The sequence below is a fragment of the Buteo buteo genome, chromosome 21, assembly GCF_964188355.1.
Source record: "Buteo buteo chromosome 21, bButBut1.hap1.1, whole genome shotgun sequence".
NCBI lineage: Eukaryota > Metazoa > Chordata > Aves > Accipitriformes > Accipitridae > Buteo > Buteo buteo.
The window spans coordinates 9,100,419-9,118,453 of record NC_134191.1 but is presented as its reverse complement, the minus strand read 5'-3'; the positions used below and the strand labels follow the sequence as shown (position 1 = coordinate 9,118,453).

At 46.0% G+C, this 18,035-nt stretch overlaps 1 protein-coding gene across 12 annotated transcripts in view; it reads right to left on the bottom strand.

Moving 5' to 3' along the window:
- The window catches only part of CADPS (calcium dependent secretion activator), a 221,040-nt gene that overhangs the window by 26,013 nt on the left and 176,992 nt on the right, over nt 1-18,035 (bottom strand). For 7 of the 12 annotated variants that reach the window (XM_075053382.1, XM_075053385.1, XM_075053384.1 and 4 more), the window contains 4 exons: nt 13,440-13,595; nt 10,409-10,556; nt 4,935-5,009; nt 3,775-3,858 (listed from right to left, as the gene is read on the bottom strand). In XM_075053382.1, coding sequence (XP_074909483.1) covers nt 3,775-3,858; nt 4,935-5,009; nt 10,409-10,556; nt 13,440-13,595 — 463 coding nt within the window. Of the gene's footprint in view, nt 1-3,774; nt 3,859-4,934; nt 5,010-6,171; nt 6,187-10,408; nt 10,557-13,439; nt 13,596-16,740; nt 16,888-18,035 lie in introns of all 12 variants that reach the window. The other 5 variants (XM_075053380.1, XM_075053379.1, XM_075053381.1 and 2 more) reach the window with 3 other exon arrangements.

Here is an 18,035-nt window from a genome sequence, read left to right as displayed (position 1 = left end):
GAATGTATGTGTGAGACAGAATGTGAGAGTGGGTGGAAGCACTCATATGGTGTGTGTGGGGGGTGCATAATTAAGCACAATGAGGCGATACAAAAGACCAGACTGGTGGTAATTGCCGAGGTGAACGCTGCAAGTATTGGCAGCGCCGGGGCTGCCGAGCCGGGGGGCAAGAAGAGAGGGAGGGTGCCGAGCGCCTGCCGCCGCGATGTGAGCCAGGGTCCGGCCGTCGGAGGGGACGGAGGTGGGACGGGGTCACGTCCCGGCACACGAGTCCATGAAGGAGGTAGCAAAATCAGCGCCAAGCCCTCGCTCCCAGCGAAGAGCGAACGCTTGTCTCTCCTCCGGGTACCCCCCGTTTCCAGCCGGCCGTCTGGGCGCCTCGCCCTGTCGCCGCATTTATCCTCACAACTTTCCGGGGAGGTAGCGAAGAGCTATCCCCTCGCTCCTGCCGAAAGGGAGCGGAGGAGCCCCAGCCTCCCTGCGCGAAGGCAGCTGGAGCCGGGCCAAGGGCTGCAGCTCCGGAGGAGCAGGCAGTCACGGCTCACCCACGCCGGCGTGGAGCAGCCGCAGGCAGGGCTGCCCGAGCTAGCTCCGAACGAGCTCTTTTTTTTTTTTCCCAGCAACACAGCTAAACAACCAGGAGGAAAGCTCGGAAAACGATGCGGCTTGACAGCCCGCAGGATTCAACCCGGGGTGTCCGCGCTCAGGGCTGCGCCGTGCCACGCACCTCGACCTTCAGGTATCACGCGGGGCGTGAAGCGATGCAGCGGCACCCCAGGAAACCTGCAGTCTGAGAGTGGATTTAGGACTCGGGTCCAGCTTAGCACCACTGTCTCAAACTACCTTCTTCTCCAAAGCCGAGAGGCGACGAGAATAACTCAGTCGGCTTCCTGCAATCTCCCCCCTCCACCCACAAAAAAACTGAGCTGCTTCTCCTGCCCACTCCCCTTTAATCAGAATAATTACTTGTTTTTCTTTAAACTCAGATTTGGCTACATTTCGTGAAATTTCCAAACTGCCGGATGTTGTGTGATTTTTGCTAGGCTGCCGTTTTTCACAAAGTATGTGACTTTGCCATGGAACGTCTCAGTTTACCATACAAATTTTGTGCAGAACAAAAATAAGATCTTTTACTTCTGTCTCCCTTGGGTAATATGCAGTCTTTAGTTTTAATTACTGTAGGTGTAATTCTCCGCCTACGGAGGCCATCCAGATTAAAGGGAACTTTAGCAGCTGTCATTCCTGTGACTCAGTGGATCTGCACATGCAGACGCCCAGCCAGGGCCTGGGCTGCTGCCGCCGAGATGCACTTAAATGTAGCAACAAACAGAAAAAAAAAAAAAAAAGTCTGGCCAAATTTAGAAGGGTGTTTTCCTCTCAAAGTGCTCTGCAAGGAGAAGTGGCTAGTGAGAATTTATTAGGACAACAGATGCATTAATTTTATCTTGAATTTCGAGGCAAGAATTGGAAATGAGGATATCCTACTAGGTGATAAAACTGTCTGTCACAAGACCCCCGATTACATGTCACTTGCAGAGCGCCTGGAAAACACGCGATGAAAGAAGTCGGTGGAAGGGGGTGGGAGACTAATGCTTTCTAGAGCTCAGCGGCTTGGACCATCACACTTTGTTGTATTTGTTCAGACAGGGAAAACGTGGGAGGTGGTGCAAGCATGCTGTAACAAGAAAGACTTTCTCTATTTATCGTTGCAAAGACTAAACACGGCAAATCACATTACTACTGTAGGGAAGGGAGACTTTCTAAGCCCAGTGCCAAAGGGGTCGGGGCTGTTCCTCAGCCTCTTCTTGCAGCCAGTGCTGCCCAGTGGCTCCCAGCAAACAAGCGGGCCAAAGCAGGAGACATCCTTTGCCTGGAAAGGAGCAATCCTGCTCCTCTGCAGCATGCCCGGCCTCCTGGCTGGGGGCTAGGGCTCAGCACCTTCCCGGGGATGTGCGCGCACCGCCCACAGTAACTATTTGGATGTACATCCCTTCCTGGCTGGAAACTCAGGAAAACTGAAGCTATGGGGCCAGGTTCAAAGGCTGCGGGGCCATTGGAGCGGGACAGACCGTTTTGCTGCTGCTGGGGCAGTTAATTATCAGAAAGTGTCCGAGGAGCAGCAGCGTGAGGATGCTTGAACCCCAGGCACCTCCGTGCTGCCTCCTCCTCACGGGCATCCGCAGCCCAAGCGCGGCCGGCGGGGTTCACTCAGCAATCGAAGGGAGCAGCGCTCGCCAGCGTAAACAGTAGGATGTGGTGGGAGCAGCGCAGCATCCACCGAGGAACAGCTTGGATTGACGGAGAAGGAAGGGCTGCACGTTACGCTGTCTACCCGGGCTGATGCTGGCGCTTCCGATGCCTGGAAAGCTGCCGCCTCCACATCCTCTGCTGCTGGCACGCGAGCGTCTCCTAACCCTCTGCAGCACTGGAACGAGGGAAGGGATCCACCCCAAGCCATCCCCTGCATCCCCCCGAGCAGGGACGAGCACAGCCCCGGGGCTGCAACCACGCAGGGATCACCCTGGGAGAAGAGCTGCACTGCAGGGCAGCGAGTGGGACACCCTCCCTTCCTCTCCTTCTCTCAAGAACAAAGTGCCTCCAGCACACCTGAGAAGTCAGGATGCTTAGTCTGAACCCCGTGGTGGTTTAGAGAAGCTGCCAGACTTTGTGTGCACGCAGCTGCCCATGAGCAGAGTTTCTTGCCTTTGCTGGTAAACCTTCCCACATCCATCCCCGTTTCCAGACGGATCCTACAAAACCGCCTCAAACTCAGCAAAAAGAGCCCAAGAGTAACAAACAACAGACAACCACAAGTAGCCAAGACAACTCCTGAATGAGATGTTGGAAAGCCTTCCCCGTTTGCAGAGCAGCGCTTTCTGCCTCCTGCCCAGTCTCCGTGAACAAGTGAGCGCAGGACAGGCCGCACACGCAGCAAGTGAGAACGGTGGGTGAAAATGTTAATGCAACTTTCCAAGCAACCCCAGCCACATGCATTTGGGTGCACGCTTGTCTGCGAGCTGAGCTAACAGAAGCCACGCTTGCAAAGAGACACTCCTGTAAACTTTGGTGTGGATTTTCAGAAGACCTGAAATCAGCTGCTATGTGTTCATCCTAGGAGGCTGTCACAACACTTTTCTGGAATACAGCTCAGATTGCTAAACCCTTGGTGGAGACTGAGGCCAGTTTTGCAAAAATATTATTCTTGTCTTGTACCTTTCTAGGAAATAGGTAATGTGATGAGCTGGGGATTGGTTCTGCAATGTTAGGGAGAAATGTGGCTTTAGAGGCACCTTGTGCTGCGTAACCTCATGGCATTTCCCCTACCTTGTTCTCTATTAGAAACACAAAAGCACTCGCTCGATCTCCCTTATTTTGTTTTTTACTACCTAAGATGGTCACCGTTATGGCCAGAAGACTGAGAGGAACACACCCATCATGCAAGGTGGCAACGAAGCAACTTGTTTAGTCAGGGAAGTTGCGTGTACAGTGCAATGATTTTCTTCATCTTCGTACACATCCTCAACAGACTGAACTCCACCAGCCTGAATGACGACTGGAGACAGCTTTACTCTGTGCTACAATATGATGGCCTATACATCTTGGGTGTTTATGTACTGTATATCTGCATACAGGTTGTTTGTCTATTCATGTGGGGTTAGTGTTCAAACATCACAGAATGGCAGAATTATTAGGTAGCTGATCTAGCCCTGGGAGAGCAGGAGATTACAACTCAGGAAAAAAAAAAAAAGAAAGGAAAATATTGTCTGTACTTACAGTAAATGACAGGAAAGAAGAAAACAAAGTTCCTTCATCGTATCTAGACAGTTTGGCCAAGACTCCTTCCAAAATGGTGACAAACTATGAAGACAAAAAACACTGCAATTATTTTTAATAATTGAACAAGGGTGTAGAAATCAGCACCGACTTCGAAGAAGCCAGTGGAGCTCGCAGCATTGCCAAAGGAACAGACAAATTGTCCCCGAGCACAGCCAGGGCCAGGGAGTGGGGAGAAAGGAGCACTGGCTTTTGGGTGCTACGTGGTCCACCTCTCGCTGGGTGGGAATCACCCCTCGGTGTCACGGGCGATGCTGGGGACAGGAGGTGGGTGCAGCGCACGGGGAAGCCAGCAGAGCCTCTCCGGATGGGGAAGCCGGTAGTTCTTGCTCCCAGTATGGAGTGTCAAGCACGCAGCTAGCTGGGTATTCTTGCAGAAGAATCAAACTGGCATATGTTGGCGGATTATGTTTAAAGGTCTCCACTGTATAATAGGGATGACTTGTTCTCAGAAAGTTTGAAACTAGAGGAAAACACACGCCACCATCTTTCTCCCTGTGTACCAATTCCCCTCTGTGTTAGCGCAGCACACCAGACCTACACAACAACCCAAGGGAAATGCTGGCAGCTGAGCTAGAGGAGCCAACTCTGAAGAAAAACAATTTCCAAACAATTAAACCTGACATTTTGGAATGTATTTCCCACTACCGTCACCTCTAAATTAATTTCTTAGAAGAGCATATGGCGATACTGCGCAAGACGAGTTATTTTGTCCACACAACCTTACGCGTAGGAGTGGTGACCACCTCTGCGTGCCACCCCAGCGTCTACGCAGCAGCACTTAGCAGTGCCACCCCCTGACTGCAGCTCCCCTCAGTGCCGTGGGGTGATGCTGACCATGGGGTGTTACCCCATTAACATAACACCCATTCCTTAAAACCACTTCTGGCCCAGTACGGCAATCCTGCTAGCAGCGTATTACATCTCACGCAGTTCCTAATCATCAAAGAGTCACCATGAAAGGACTGGGAGATGTATGATCTTGCCTGTGAGAAACAAGAAGCCAATTCAACATCTTAATGTGTCACATTTTAATGGAAACGCACGTATTAAAAATGCAATGTTAACAGTGAATCACTTCACCTGAAGTCGAAGGTTACCTTTGCCACTAGGAGTGTTATCATTTCTTTGACGGTTTCCTCAATTAGTTCATCTATTTTTGAATGGTACTGGTGCTAAAGAAAAATAAAAGGAGAGGGGGAGGAAAATATTAGCATTGATTGCAGGCAAGAGCTCTACGGTTGTCAGCCTCTTCCCTCGGTAAACCACAATACGCGGTATTAAACCAAAGAATGATGCAGCTTATTACCCTGTGCTCCACTACAGTGGCCAGCGATTACTTACACTCGCAGGAGAGACCCTGAATTCAGGAGAATCTTACATCGGTTTGTGAAGCATGGGCAAACCCTGCCCTCTTCTGTGTGCCCGCAGCTCCAGGAGCCACACGCAGACGTTGGAGGGGAGGCTTTGCCATCCCTGTGTCACCAGCACCCCGTGCTCCAAGAGACCCTGAGGTCCTTTTGCTTCAGTTCTGCAGGCACCATCCTGTTCGTTTTGCACGTGGATCGCGCCCGGCAATGAGATACGCGGGCTGCCGGAGGGAAAGGGGCAGCCCTTGCCTAGGGCACCGCAAACCGCACAGCCCTCGGAAGGGGAGTGGGGAGGATTTGCTGCCCCAGCAAACCGAAAAGAGCCTTTTTGTCCCACGCAAAAGCCAGCAGGCAGTGCAGCCCCCAGCCCTGGGTGTCAGCAGATCCCGCGGCACTAGCTCAGAAGGGGCTGACCAGCGCCGGCGCCTGCGGCACCAGCGTTTCTGAGTCTTCAACCCAATTTCTGCACATGCCAAACCTTGCTTAGCTTGGGAGCTCTGATGCAATCAGCTGCAATATGGCTAGAATAGGTACTAAAATACAGTCGTCTTCTAATTTAGAAAAGACCTGTTTCCAATACAAGATTTAATTAGTGAAAACATACAGTATATTCTTATTTTCAATGGACTGAGAAAATACTGATTATGACTGCTTTCCAACACAAAACATTTGATTTTTCAGTCAAACATTTCAAGCACTGGTGCTAGTCACTATATTCATTACCACTTGGCATTAATATTGTTTTAAAATGTTAACATCAAATCACATTGAAAGAGACAAATCTGCTTTAAATACTAATCAGACTTTGGGAAGGAAGACTGCGAGGGCTTTACAAATGCTAGATGTTGGTCTCAGTGTCTGATTGGTAGTCTCTGAACTGCTTTACAGTTTGGGGATTTTTTTCTATGACAGTAACACATTAATACAGGAGTTTGGAAAAAAGAAAATAAAAGTAGGACACACTTACCCACTCTTTAGCAAACTTTTCAGATCATTGGGGACAGAAATAAAGAGGAAAGTGCAAAAGACAGGAAAAAGAACATATGAAGAGAAACAATAAATAAACCAAAATCTTTTAAAAAAAGAGACGTATGAGAACAACGGCAGCATGCACAGAAAAAATAAGCAATGGAAAATGAAACGTGATCAAAACCTCCTTTCACTGAAATATCAGAGATCGCTACCCGTAGTATTTGCAGGCAGTAAAACAGGGGGAAGAGACCGGATTGTACCTAACTGCTGACAGACTCTTATGGTTTTAGGGTTCAGCACCGGGGCAGCTGCGCACCCTTCACCGGGGAGGATGTGCCCGAGAGGGGAGCCCTGTGGCAGGGGCAGGGCAGGCAGGGCAGGGGTACACGGTGCAGCACATCCCAGCCGAAATCCCGGCTGGGGTCACTCAGAGCCTCACCCAGGCGGGAGGACAGGCTGGCACTGCCGTGCCACAGGCTGCGATCTGCTGGGCCTGCTCAGAGGAAAAAAACATACACGAACAAGCGATATTTGCATTTGCAGTTCCCATTTCCATGTCCTGCTTTGCAGGTTGAGACATATACAAGTCCCTTACGGGATCATAGTTATGATTAACCTGTTTAACGCAGAGTTAGCCCTTATCAGCTCCCAGGATTGACCTGGTCGTTCCCAGCACAGCTGGAGATGTAGCTGTGGGGTGACAGGGACGTGTAACAGCTGGGTAGGAGCTGCTGATGTCCTTGGCACACACAGCCAGGACCTCCTACGGGAGATGAAGAAGGGGCTGTGCATATATTGGGGGTGTCTTCCCCGTGACATTTTCCTTCTGCAGCTGCATCTTCTGTGTGAGTGGAAGACCTTGCAACCAAGGATTTAGCTAACTGCTTTCATTCGGTAAGTCATGAGTTTTAACTCAAAAATGGCTAGCACTGTGAAATGCACTGACCAATGCATTTCCAATTAAAAACTTGTTTAAAAAGCAAGTAAGAGCCCTGATGGAATAAAACCGGAGCTCTGAGAGCGGGAGAGGACCCTGTGCACGCACCAAGGCGGCGTCGCAGGACTCCGCTCGTTCCCATCGCGGCCGCAATCCCTGGGGCAGACTGGGAGCCAGCGCCAGGACCAGTGACCACCAGTGCTCACGCTGCAGCCCCAGCCCCAGCTCCACCACGGGAAGATGAGCCCTGGCCGGGACGGGGTTGCAGAAGGAGGCGGTTTGGAAAACGACTGCCTGGTGCTGCTTTCACAGATGCCTGGCTCGTAAAACCAGTGTTTCTAACAGCTCCTTCCACATTTCTTATGAAAACGCCCGAGGTTAAAGATCACATAACTGGTTTGCTTCACCCAGCGTAGCCCCTGCTTTCGATTGAGTTTATCGCAGCTTTCTATTAGCTTGATTATTACAATCCATAATCAGTGCACTACAATGATTCAACTTGACTTTATGTGATGAGTATCTTGCCTTGTCATGTAACAGATTGTGTGTACGTTGTATTTCTCTAAGGACCATCTGACCTTAGATATTAAATAGAAACATACTAGACCAACTGAGAAACATTTAATACATACATTTATCCCCTTAGATGTATTAAAAATTCAGAGGAAAAATAAATATTTAAGATGGTAAAGTATGTTTACCAAATGTTTTAACAGCTGCCTTTAGAGACAGGGAAATGGAAATGAAATGATGGGTGTTTGTTTCACAGGGTAATGCTCGCAAAATGCATTCAAGTATCTGTTAAAGTGAGTGTAACCGAAGGTAGTCTTAAAGGGAAGGTCTTTGGGGTGGGAGGGAAACCGCAGGAGCAAGGTCAAATAATGTGTCGAGAGAGTCTCTGCCCATGTACAGCTTGGACCGTCAGAAAAATCACTGGTTTGTTTCCAATCAAAATGTCTTCTCCGGCTAGGTCTGGGCAAATGCCCCTGCACGAACACCGCGGTGGGCAATTTGAGCTCTTTTTGCTGCTTTTGAACTGTCTGCAAAAGGGTCCTGTCAGAGAGGAGTGTCTGTCCGTCTGTCCCTCCCTCCCTGTCCATCCCTCCAGATGCAGCCACACACCGGGGACGGGGGGACAGAGGGACTCAACACGCACGGACCCAGCTCCCCGAACTACGGAGGAAGACACAGGCTGGAAACCCGGTTTCTCATCCCTCTGCTGTCTGTCTGACTGTCTCATAATTTCCAGCGGGGACTGGAAGAGGCGGGGTGGCATTTTGTCCTCCCCTCGCGGGCTGTGACAACAGATCGATATCTTAACTTTAACCCCCCCCCCCATAGCACGACCATCTCAGGGCACAGGTTTAAACAGCTTCAAGAAGAGGAGATGGAGGCAGCCAAAATATGGAGTGGCACGAGCAAATGGAGGGGGAGGAAGGAACACTCATTAAAAGAAAGAAAAGAAAAAGGGAGGGTGCATAAAATACTGCAGCCCGAAATGGTAACTTATGCACTGATAATTTACAACTGCTTTACAGGTCTAGTAGTTCAGCTATCTGTTAAAAACCTCATGCCCCAGCAACTGCTGCTTGCCAGAGGAGTTAGGCTGTCTCCGAGCTGCCGTACCAAACACCTTCTTGAAGCGGCACAGGCAGATTTGCAGAGCTCATCCCCACTGCAGCCGAGAAACGACCGCGCTGCCGCCTGCTCCCCTCTCACTTGCAGTTTGACTCAGGCCCAACGTGCACGGTGACTGACGCTCAGAATTTGGAGGAAACTGTGGCAAGCACAGAGCATCAGAAGTTAGCATGAAAAGATGCTGTGGGTGCCTGGTCAGACGGTATCCAGATGCAGCCGATGGTATCGGTCTCGTGCCATCTGAATACTTAACCTGACGGCTTTATGAACGCAATGCGCTTGCTCTGTCACGATATTGGAGTCTGCTTGCTCTTCGGAACATCCCCATCCCCAAAGACTGTGCTAGTATAACGCACAAGGGTTTGACCCTGGTTTGCAGTGGGGAGCATCGCAACCACGGCCCCTCCTGGCTGACGGGGCACTGCCAGGGCAGATGCTGCAGCAGCTGCAGGCTGAGGGATTTGGGGAGATGATGGGTATGAATATGGAACGGAAATTGGTAGAGAAGTTCATGTCCAGGCTTAGACAACAAAAGCCCACTCAAGATCTGCCTCAGCTGACCTGGAGGACAAGGGAAGAACCTGATGATAAGCAGTATGAAAACTCTCTTGCAAGGTGACTGTCACAAATAAAATGTCATAACTAAAACACGTATCAGAAAAATCAAAAGAACAGCTGGATCTGATCCAAACACCACTGACATCAGGGCAAGGATCCCTGCTGCAGCCAGTGGCTTTGGAGCAAGTCCTCTCAGAGGAGCAGGGTGAGGTAAACAACTGAAAAAAACAACAACAAACCCAACAGCTTGCAATGATTCACTGCAAAATCTGACCATGGAGAGTTGTAGCAAAGGGGCTTATCTAGGAAGTGCCGACAAACAGCAGGATAGGAGAACCAAACAGTATTTGTGAATTTATTCTGCACTGGTATATGAATATTTAATTTGTCTTGAAGCCACTGTAGCAAAATAATCATTATGATGCATTTAAGCTAGTCCAATTTACCATTTCTTTCTAATTCATAGATCGATTCACAGAAACTTCAACCTGAAACTATGGCTTCAGAAGGAAAAAAGTATCAGCAATTAATTAAAACAGTTTTGTTGTTTGGAAACTTGAGTCATTAAGAACCTGGAAATCCAGGATCATCAAGCACGGTGGTTATAGCCAATACTCAAGGAAGTCACAGCAGCTGGAATTTCAATCTACTTTTGGAAGCCATCTATTTTGGTGTTTGGTTTGGGTTTTGGTTTGTTGTTTTTTTTTCTTACAAGCATCACAGCAACAACTTGACACTTCTGTTTTCCTTATGTTTGTCTACAGAAAATATTCATATACAGAAAGTGTGCTGCCGACATCTGGCTCCAAGGTGCAGTTAATGACTCAATATATATGGTCATCATGCATCAACCAAGCTTAAGAGATACCTTATGCATACCACAGTCCTTGCAAAAAGACAATCCTAAGTGACAGGGATTCCAAATGTTTATATTAATTAGATTTATTTGAGAGCAACCCCCTGCATATTCATCTGCACACTCTATATGGAAGGCTAAATCCACAACTGATATAACGTCTCTGAAACCAGCACAACAGGAGATCAGAAATTTCATGATATTGCCTTTAAAAGCTGTGAAAGGAAGAACCTGCATTTTTACCTCTTGGCCCATTTCCATACTGCAAAGCTTTGTTGATTGAGCTTTGGCATCCACCATGACATTAAACATGGTGCATATTGATTGAGGGACTCGGAAATCTGTTGATCGGCTGGTTTTCTGCAGCTTTACTTCAAATGCAATCCTGGTTCTGTTAAGGAAAGTAGAAAAAGACATTTCAGTTGCTTTTAAACATACTGAAGATAATGATGATGATAATAATAATAATGTGAAACAATACTAAGAGTTCAAGAAACCAGAAAGCCGAATGCTGCTGGGAGTGTTACACTGCAATTGTTACAAATGTGCTTTTACTAAAAATGATTTTCCAGTTTAAAAATAAACCCACTTTCCATAATACACACTATTTATAAAGTGTGCAATGGTTTCAAGGAAACTATGACTTTCTCATGCTTGATAAACAGTGTGATGATGTTACAAACAGCAGTGTCAATGTACACCTATAATTTGGTTGCATTAGCTGATTTATAACCACAGACAAAAGGCAAGCCTGGCACATTAAAGGAAGCTCCTATTGCTCCATGATATCAACTACAAATAACAGAAACTCGTTCATCGCTCGACTGAAGGGACATTGCCAGCTCATTGCATTTTTAGGTCTACACGATTGTATTTGCTTGCTGAAAGTTCCCAATTGTCTCGTAAGTTTATAGAAGTGGTTTCCCTGAACCATACATTTTCACCAGAATACGTCTGCAAAATGTGCACGGGCGCAGTCGCGCATGTATGTATGAACACACGCAGACGCGTCGCACGAGCCCACACCTCTCTGCTCTCCTGAGGTTTCACCGAGCTCAAATTCGACATCCTGGCAGTTACAAACTGTGTTACACCAAGAGCTTTGTTGGGCCAAAGACTACAGAATTTGATCCTGTATCATATTTTAAAATACCGAGGCATTTGTGACTCTAACATGCGGAATACTCTGCATTACGGTGGGCATTGCCTTGCCTTTTTTTGGAGCCCCTCTGCAGATTCCAGAGGTACTTCACTAATCTAACCTAACACAGAACAATTATCACATCAGACAGAATCTGCCAACAAATTAACATAGGAGCTTCAATTTAGAAATAACAAATAATATCAGCTGCAGCTCAGGAATAACTGATCTTGAACGATCCCCCAAGGGTTATGCAAATGAAAACTCATTTATAAATGTGAAACTCCCATTCTTGGGACCAGATCTGAGCTGGTACCTAGGTCCTCCTGCCCAGATTTATTAGGGAAACAGGCCTTCCTTGCAAGGGCTGCTTTCCTGACAGCACCAAAATACAACCAAGTGCGGAAGGCGGGGTGGCTCCTCCATGGTATTCAACAGTTCAGAGACAGACGCGAAGAAAAATGTTGTGTCAAACTGAAATTGCTAAAGAAACCTTAGCCAGGCCCTGTTTGCAGGTGATATAAATAGGGAAGGCAGCATATTGGTTTACATCAGCAGTGGCATTTGAACTGATTTAATTACCAGTGCCAGATTTAGCCTGGACTCGGGGACTAGAATCTTGATAATTACTGAAAGGACCCAAAGTGACTGGGATTTTCCATCTCCTCGTGGAGATGAGCATGTTCCTACTTACTTATGCTCAGAACCATTATATATAGTCACACCATTATGAGCTGGGCCAGGTTTTTACAGAGGGGCAACATATTTGTAGAAAGGTTGAAGCAGTTGGGAAAAAAATTCTGGCTTTCAGGCACACAAGCCCTTCTTCAGATGTACCTGGAAACTTGCTTATTTTTCCCAGTTATCTCAGCTGAGCTAACCTGCACGGCAGGTGCAGCAAAGGTGCCTTGGTTCCAATTAAAAAAAAAAAAAGAAAAAAAAAGAAATAAGTGTTTTGCTGGTGGTGCTGGGGGCAGAGCAGAGAGTAGGGCTCCAGCAATGGGTTTGCTCCTAAAGAGCAGTCTGACAACTGGAGGACAACTGAAGCTCAGCGTTCGTGTCAGCCAAAGGACCAAAGGTGAGCTGCTGCAATAAAGGGGGACTTGCTCAATGCCAAAGACATCACCACCATCTCATTGCACTTAAAATGCACTGGGGTTTACTCCAGAATGGCAAGAGAGCAAGCCTCGAGCTGTCTGCCTTCCAGCGGGTGAGTCTCCTGCCTACATCTCGGGGACCGAATGTGCCTTCTCCTACGGTGACGCTGTACATCCAGACTGTGAGGAACGTGCGAACAATAAATGCCACGCTCACACTTGCGGAGTGGCCAGGCAACTGTGGTACAGAACAGCCACATCACACATTGCAGCTAATATTAGCATGTACCAGCTGTATTTGGCACCCATTTTTCCTTTGATTCGTCTCCTTGTCTATTAATTTCTGCACAATGGAATGCAAAGTTCATTTCTTCCTCCTCCCTCATCACCTCTGATGCCAGATGGACATAAATGACTGTGGAAAGGTTAGAAATTTAATCTCAACATTTTGCTTTCAAAATGACAGCTGCCTGTATGTCTAGAAGTTTTTGAAAGAAATCTCTCCGGTTTGGAAGATCTGCAGGTGAATATCCTATGGCTGATGGTACAACAGCTTTTCTCAGTCGGCGGCAGATGTGAAACCTGTGTGCCAAGCTACACACTATTCCCTTTTTGGATCATTTTTTTTGCTTGTTTTGTCATGGATCTCTGTTTTTTTAGGTGGGTGCTGGGATTTTACTTAGGGCTATGCCTTCAGCACTCAACCTTGTCGACACCAAACTGCATTTACGAAGACTTGACCTCACATGCGGCATGGAAAATAAGTAGCTACCTATAAAGCTTGAAAGACTGGGTGATTTATTGCCTTCCTGTGCATATGCACTCTCCAGAGTCTCAACGGAGAAGTGCTCGCTTGGGAGTCTACAATTCACAGCAACAGGGTGGCTTTCCACCATGTCTGTGCTGGGTAGATGTGAGCTGGGGTCACTAATAAATGGTGGCTGAAGTGAAGCTTCATCGATAATAAGACAGAAAAAACCATTGCATCCTGTGAGCTCCTACGAGAAACATGACTAGTTCGCTCAGGGGCACGTACCTTTTCACGCAGGACTCGATCATGTCGCTCGCCATAAGCTTCAAGCGTTGCTCTAAGTGTTTTCCAAACTCCTCCTCAGGCCAGTGCAAATCCCGAATGAAGGTCTGTAGGGCATCAAGTTTCCAGAACAGATCTTCCGAGGTGCCTGATCCATTGCTGGCAGGGCAAAATGAGAACAAAAGTCATAAGTGGCATCAGGCTCTTTGTAACCTGATGTGGAGACCATTCCTGCAACAAGTGTAGAGCAGACAGTAGTTTCATACACAGGACAACGCTGGCAATCTCCACCATCAGGATTTTGAGTTTTACCATACAGTTGCCTAATCTACCTTGCTGTTATAACCCACAAAACTTTCCAGACCAGATGAGTAAGACAACATTATGAGTTACACATATTAACAGGAAGAATGAGTGTATGGTAAAAATCAGCCTTAGTTAATAACCACATTAACATATGTGATTATTAAGAATTAAGGCTAGAAATTGTGGTAGAAAATCCTTCATCAATAATAACTGCCATACTAGACTGTACGCAGTTATTAAGATTTAGGGTTTCATGCAATTCTCCCCCCTCCAAATTATACCTCAAGTTTGCCTTGTCCCCCCACAGTGAGGCCCCCATTTCCAGGTAAGGGACAGTGCTAACAAGTGGTGAGCGAGGACACGCTTTATCTCTTGAACAGCTGAAAAAAAATCGGAGTAAATCAACTGGGCTAAGGGCACTAGACATCTCATATCCAGGAGTTTTGGCAGGATTGCCCGTTGCACCGTTTCACAGATCTGCCCGTTGCAAAGGCATCTATAGGACAACAAATTTCCATTTTTTAAAAAATTTATTTTGCAACATCTTTGGTCTGTCACAAAACTCTGAATTTCTCTCCCAAGCATATATTCTCGTACCCACACCCCTGCCCAGATGGAAGGCTTTGGTCCTGCAGTGTGTAGCTACACCGGCTCTTTTCACAGTATAATTATATCTCAAACCTCCACTTACAGAATAAAAATACAGAACTGGATTGCGCTCTGTTTATGCAGAGAAATTTATGCATCCATAACCCTTTTCTTTCCCTCTCTCCTTCTCCCTCACTTTTTTTTTTTCCGAACAATTACCAAGGGAGCTTCAAGAGTTTCAACCCCCTCCTCGCATACCACTAATGCTAACACGGTAATTTATAAGATATTTAACACACCATGCATTACCACTTGTGCTGACATCATCTATAGAAACAGATGAGGGAGGGTGTTTCTATTGTGACAGATGCCAGCTGCATTGAGTTAATGCTAGAGGAGATCGGAGCTAATGCATACACGGCTCCTGCAAGGTGAGAACCGTAGTCCAACATGCTAGAGGGGTCCTGCGGGGTCCTGTGCTAACAGAGGTAACGAGATAAAGAATGGACCATCTCGGTTGTAGGAGAAACGTGTCTGACACTAAGCAACAGGTAACATGTCCTTGATGGAGGGGAAGGGTGAGTAAAAGGAAACCAAGGAGATGAAAAGATAAAGAATCAGGCATTTCCTTTAACCAGGGGACCGGTTTGTACAAGAGTCTCAAGTGTTCATCTACCGCCAGTTTTTAGTTGCGCCTGGTTCAAACCTGTGCTTGGGTATAAATGAGCTTTAACAGTCTAAACCCAGTTTTGGAACTGCATGAATTTATGTTTTAAGTAATTAAAGACATACAAATACAATAATTGGTATTTACTACAGCAACATTATGACATCCATTTGGTTTTAAAATTTAAAAAGTATTATTCTTGGTCTTTTTCTCACTTTTGATTAGGGCTCCATGCAAGTAAGCAATATAGTATATTCGTTTCCAAGATGCACTCGTAGTATTTTGCTTGCGAGCACCGCAGTTACTCTAATCATGCAGGCAGCTTGCAATATACCACTGATTCTCAAGCGTTTTCAGAGGGATTATCCAATTTTCTGTCATGACATGATTCTTATCTTTTCAAGGGCAATACCACAAAGCATGCACAGAGAAAGATTAAAACTTTCAAGTACTCTTTACAGACAACTGCCTAAGCTAGCCTTTAATATAGCTATCTTAGCATGAATATGAGTTGTATAGCTTTGAAACACAAATGACCGTGCTAATATTTAAAAAGTTTTAAAAATCTATTAAAAAATCAAACATCGGTGTTTGTTTTGCTTTGGTTCGTTACCACTGCTCTGCAATACAGCCTGCGCGAGGCTAATGGCAGAAGCGTTTTGGTGGACTCCAGGTGTAGATGTAATCGAGGGTGTTTCAGTAGCAGTGAAGGGGGTAGTTTTGGGAGGGGTCCTCCAGTTTTATCTTTTAAGTGAGAAGGTAGGGAAAAAGCAACACATCTGTGCAGTGCTGGCTGAGACCACCCTATGCCAACCCTGAATAACCCTCTGGGAATTTAGAAGGAGAACTGGCAAGATCTCAGTTCCTGTGCTAGGACTTCTTGGGAGATGAGCAACCTCAAATGACGAAATTTGGGTTGAGGCACTGTGTACCACCCTCCACGCTGCTTGGTGGCTGGGACTTTTAAGGGAAATCTGCTATGAGAAGAGAACTTGCCTAATCTGTGCTTGGGATTTGCGGTGTGTGTCCCCTGAGCTCCACCTGCGGACCCTGGGATGCTCGGACAGGGAGCTGGGAGCACAGAGCACAAGGCTCCTACAGACTGACTGCTTTGACACCGTGCCCAATTTTCCAGGCCATAACCTAAAGCTCACATTGAAAATATCTTTCTTTGGTTGGTCACGGCATTTTTCAGGCTATAACGAATTGCTTTAATTGCTCTCTGGGGCCGCCCCCAACATGAATAAAAACTGTCGCAGGGTGTTACTCTTTGTTGAACTGTTTCATCAAAATCAAGACAAAAATTATTATCTTGGAAATGCAGAGCTTGCATTAAATAAAATTCACTTTTAGATCTACATCTGGTCCACAGAAATTGGTTGACTGGCATTGAAATTGATTCATCTTCTCTTTTGGACAAAACTCTTTGCTGAGACACATCATGCTGCATTACAAGTTCTGTGGTTCGTATGTTCTTCAGACCATGTCCCATTGTTGACAGCTATTTTGTAAAGCAAGATACTTGCTCAAACTCTCAGTGGGAGTAAGACAAATTTTCAAGATTTATACAAAAAAATCCTCAAAATACACATGCCAGAAATTCACTAGTGTCTCATTCAGAAAATGTCTAATTAACTGTATCACTCTTTTAAAGTTTTATATAATGCACAGAAACAAACAATACATATCCATGCCAAGATTACTTTAAATTTAAATGAGATCTAATTTGAACTGAATACACACTCAGAATCATAAATAGCAGCCATCCATGACGGTGCAGAAAAGCTAGGCATTTGTGGGATGCCTAGCGGGATGTTAACTGGTAGATTTGGTACTTTAGGGAGATTCACATTTGGTAGATTCACATTGGGCAGATTACTTGTTAAACTCCTGTGGAAGAAACAGACAGAAAGAAAAAATACCATAACAGTGACAATGCAGATGTAGCAGAAGCACGTGACACTCATAAACAAATCTGCAAAGTTCACAGCACGATGACAGTTAAAAAACTAAAGCAAAACATTTCAGAAAGAAGCATGAGTATGGAAGCTTAATTGTACTGGGTTTGCAGTCTGCAATAAAAAGCGAGTTACTTCAAAAAAAAAAAAAGCAGAATGAAAAAAAGAAGAATCACAAAGCAGCAAATTAAGAGAGTACTCAAACACCCACAGAAAATAACTCCACCTTCAAGTCCTGATACCATTCCAAAGTCCAGAGAGCAGCCTTTCCTCAGAAAAATGTCTCTCGTAAGGAAGTGAGCCTCAGTTCTCACAGTTAGGTTGGATGAAAGAGCTAAACTAAGAGATCTACTAGAGAATTGAGATTCAAAATAATAAACAGAGAGTTTGACATTCCAGCCCTGCAGAAGTCCATAAGAGTTCTTCTTGCCACCAAATTCAGGAGTCAGGATTTCACTCCAGAACCTCTCTGTTTATGTTGTACTCTACAAATAATGAAGATGTGCTAATCTGGAGCAATGAAATGGTGAACCACAAGGTTCTTCCTCAGTGAAGACTCATGCCCTGATTCTGCCCTTGCATTCCTGGGTGTGGAGAAAATGGGTCCCGCAGGCTGCCCAGCTCTACGTGTACACTTGAATTAATTGCACTTAATAAATCCAGGACTGGTATATGAATGTTTCTTGGCTGGAAATAGGCCACAGGGTGATTAAGACATTCAAAGGTTAATTTATCAAGCATGTGTACTTGGGCATCATGCCTTCGATAAATATTTTCAGACATGCAACTGTTATGCAAATAAGAGATCTTTTAAAAGTGGGCCAGTGCATTAATTTAATGCAACACACTCTCCTGAAACAACGTGCAGTTTAACAGCACCACATGCCCAAAGTTTGCAAAACACCCTGACATATTTTAGTGTGCTAGGTCTCTAGATGTTATAATTGGTCTAATTCTTTTTTAATGAGTATCTCATCACAGTTAAATTTTATGCAAAATAAAAATGTCATGGGATTTGGGAATCAGAAGCCAGTTTCAGAAACATATCTTGTTTCTGCCTTAATCTAGTAATACTATATG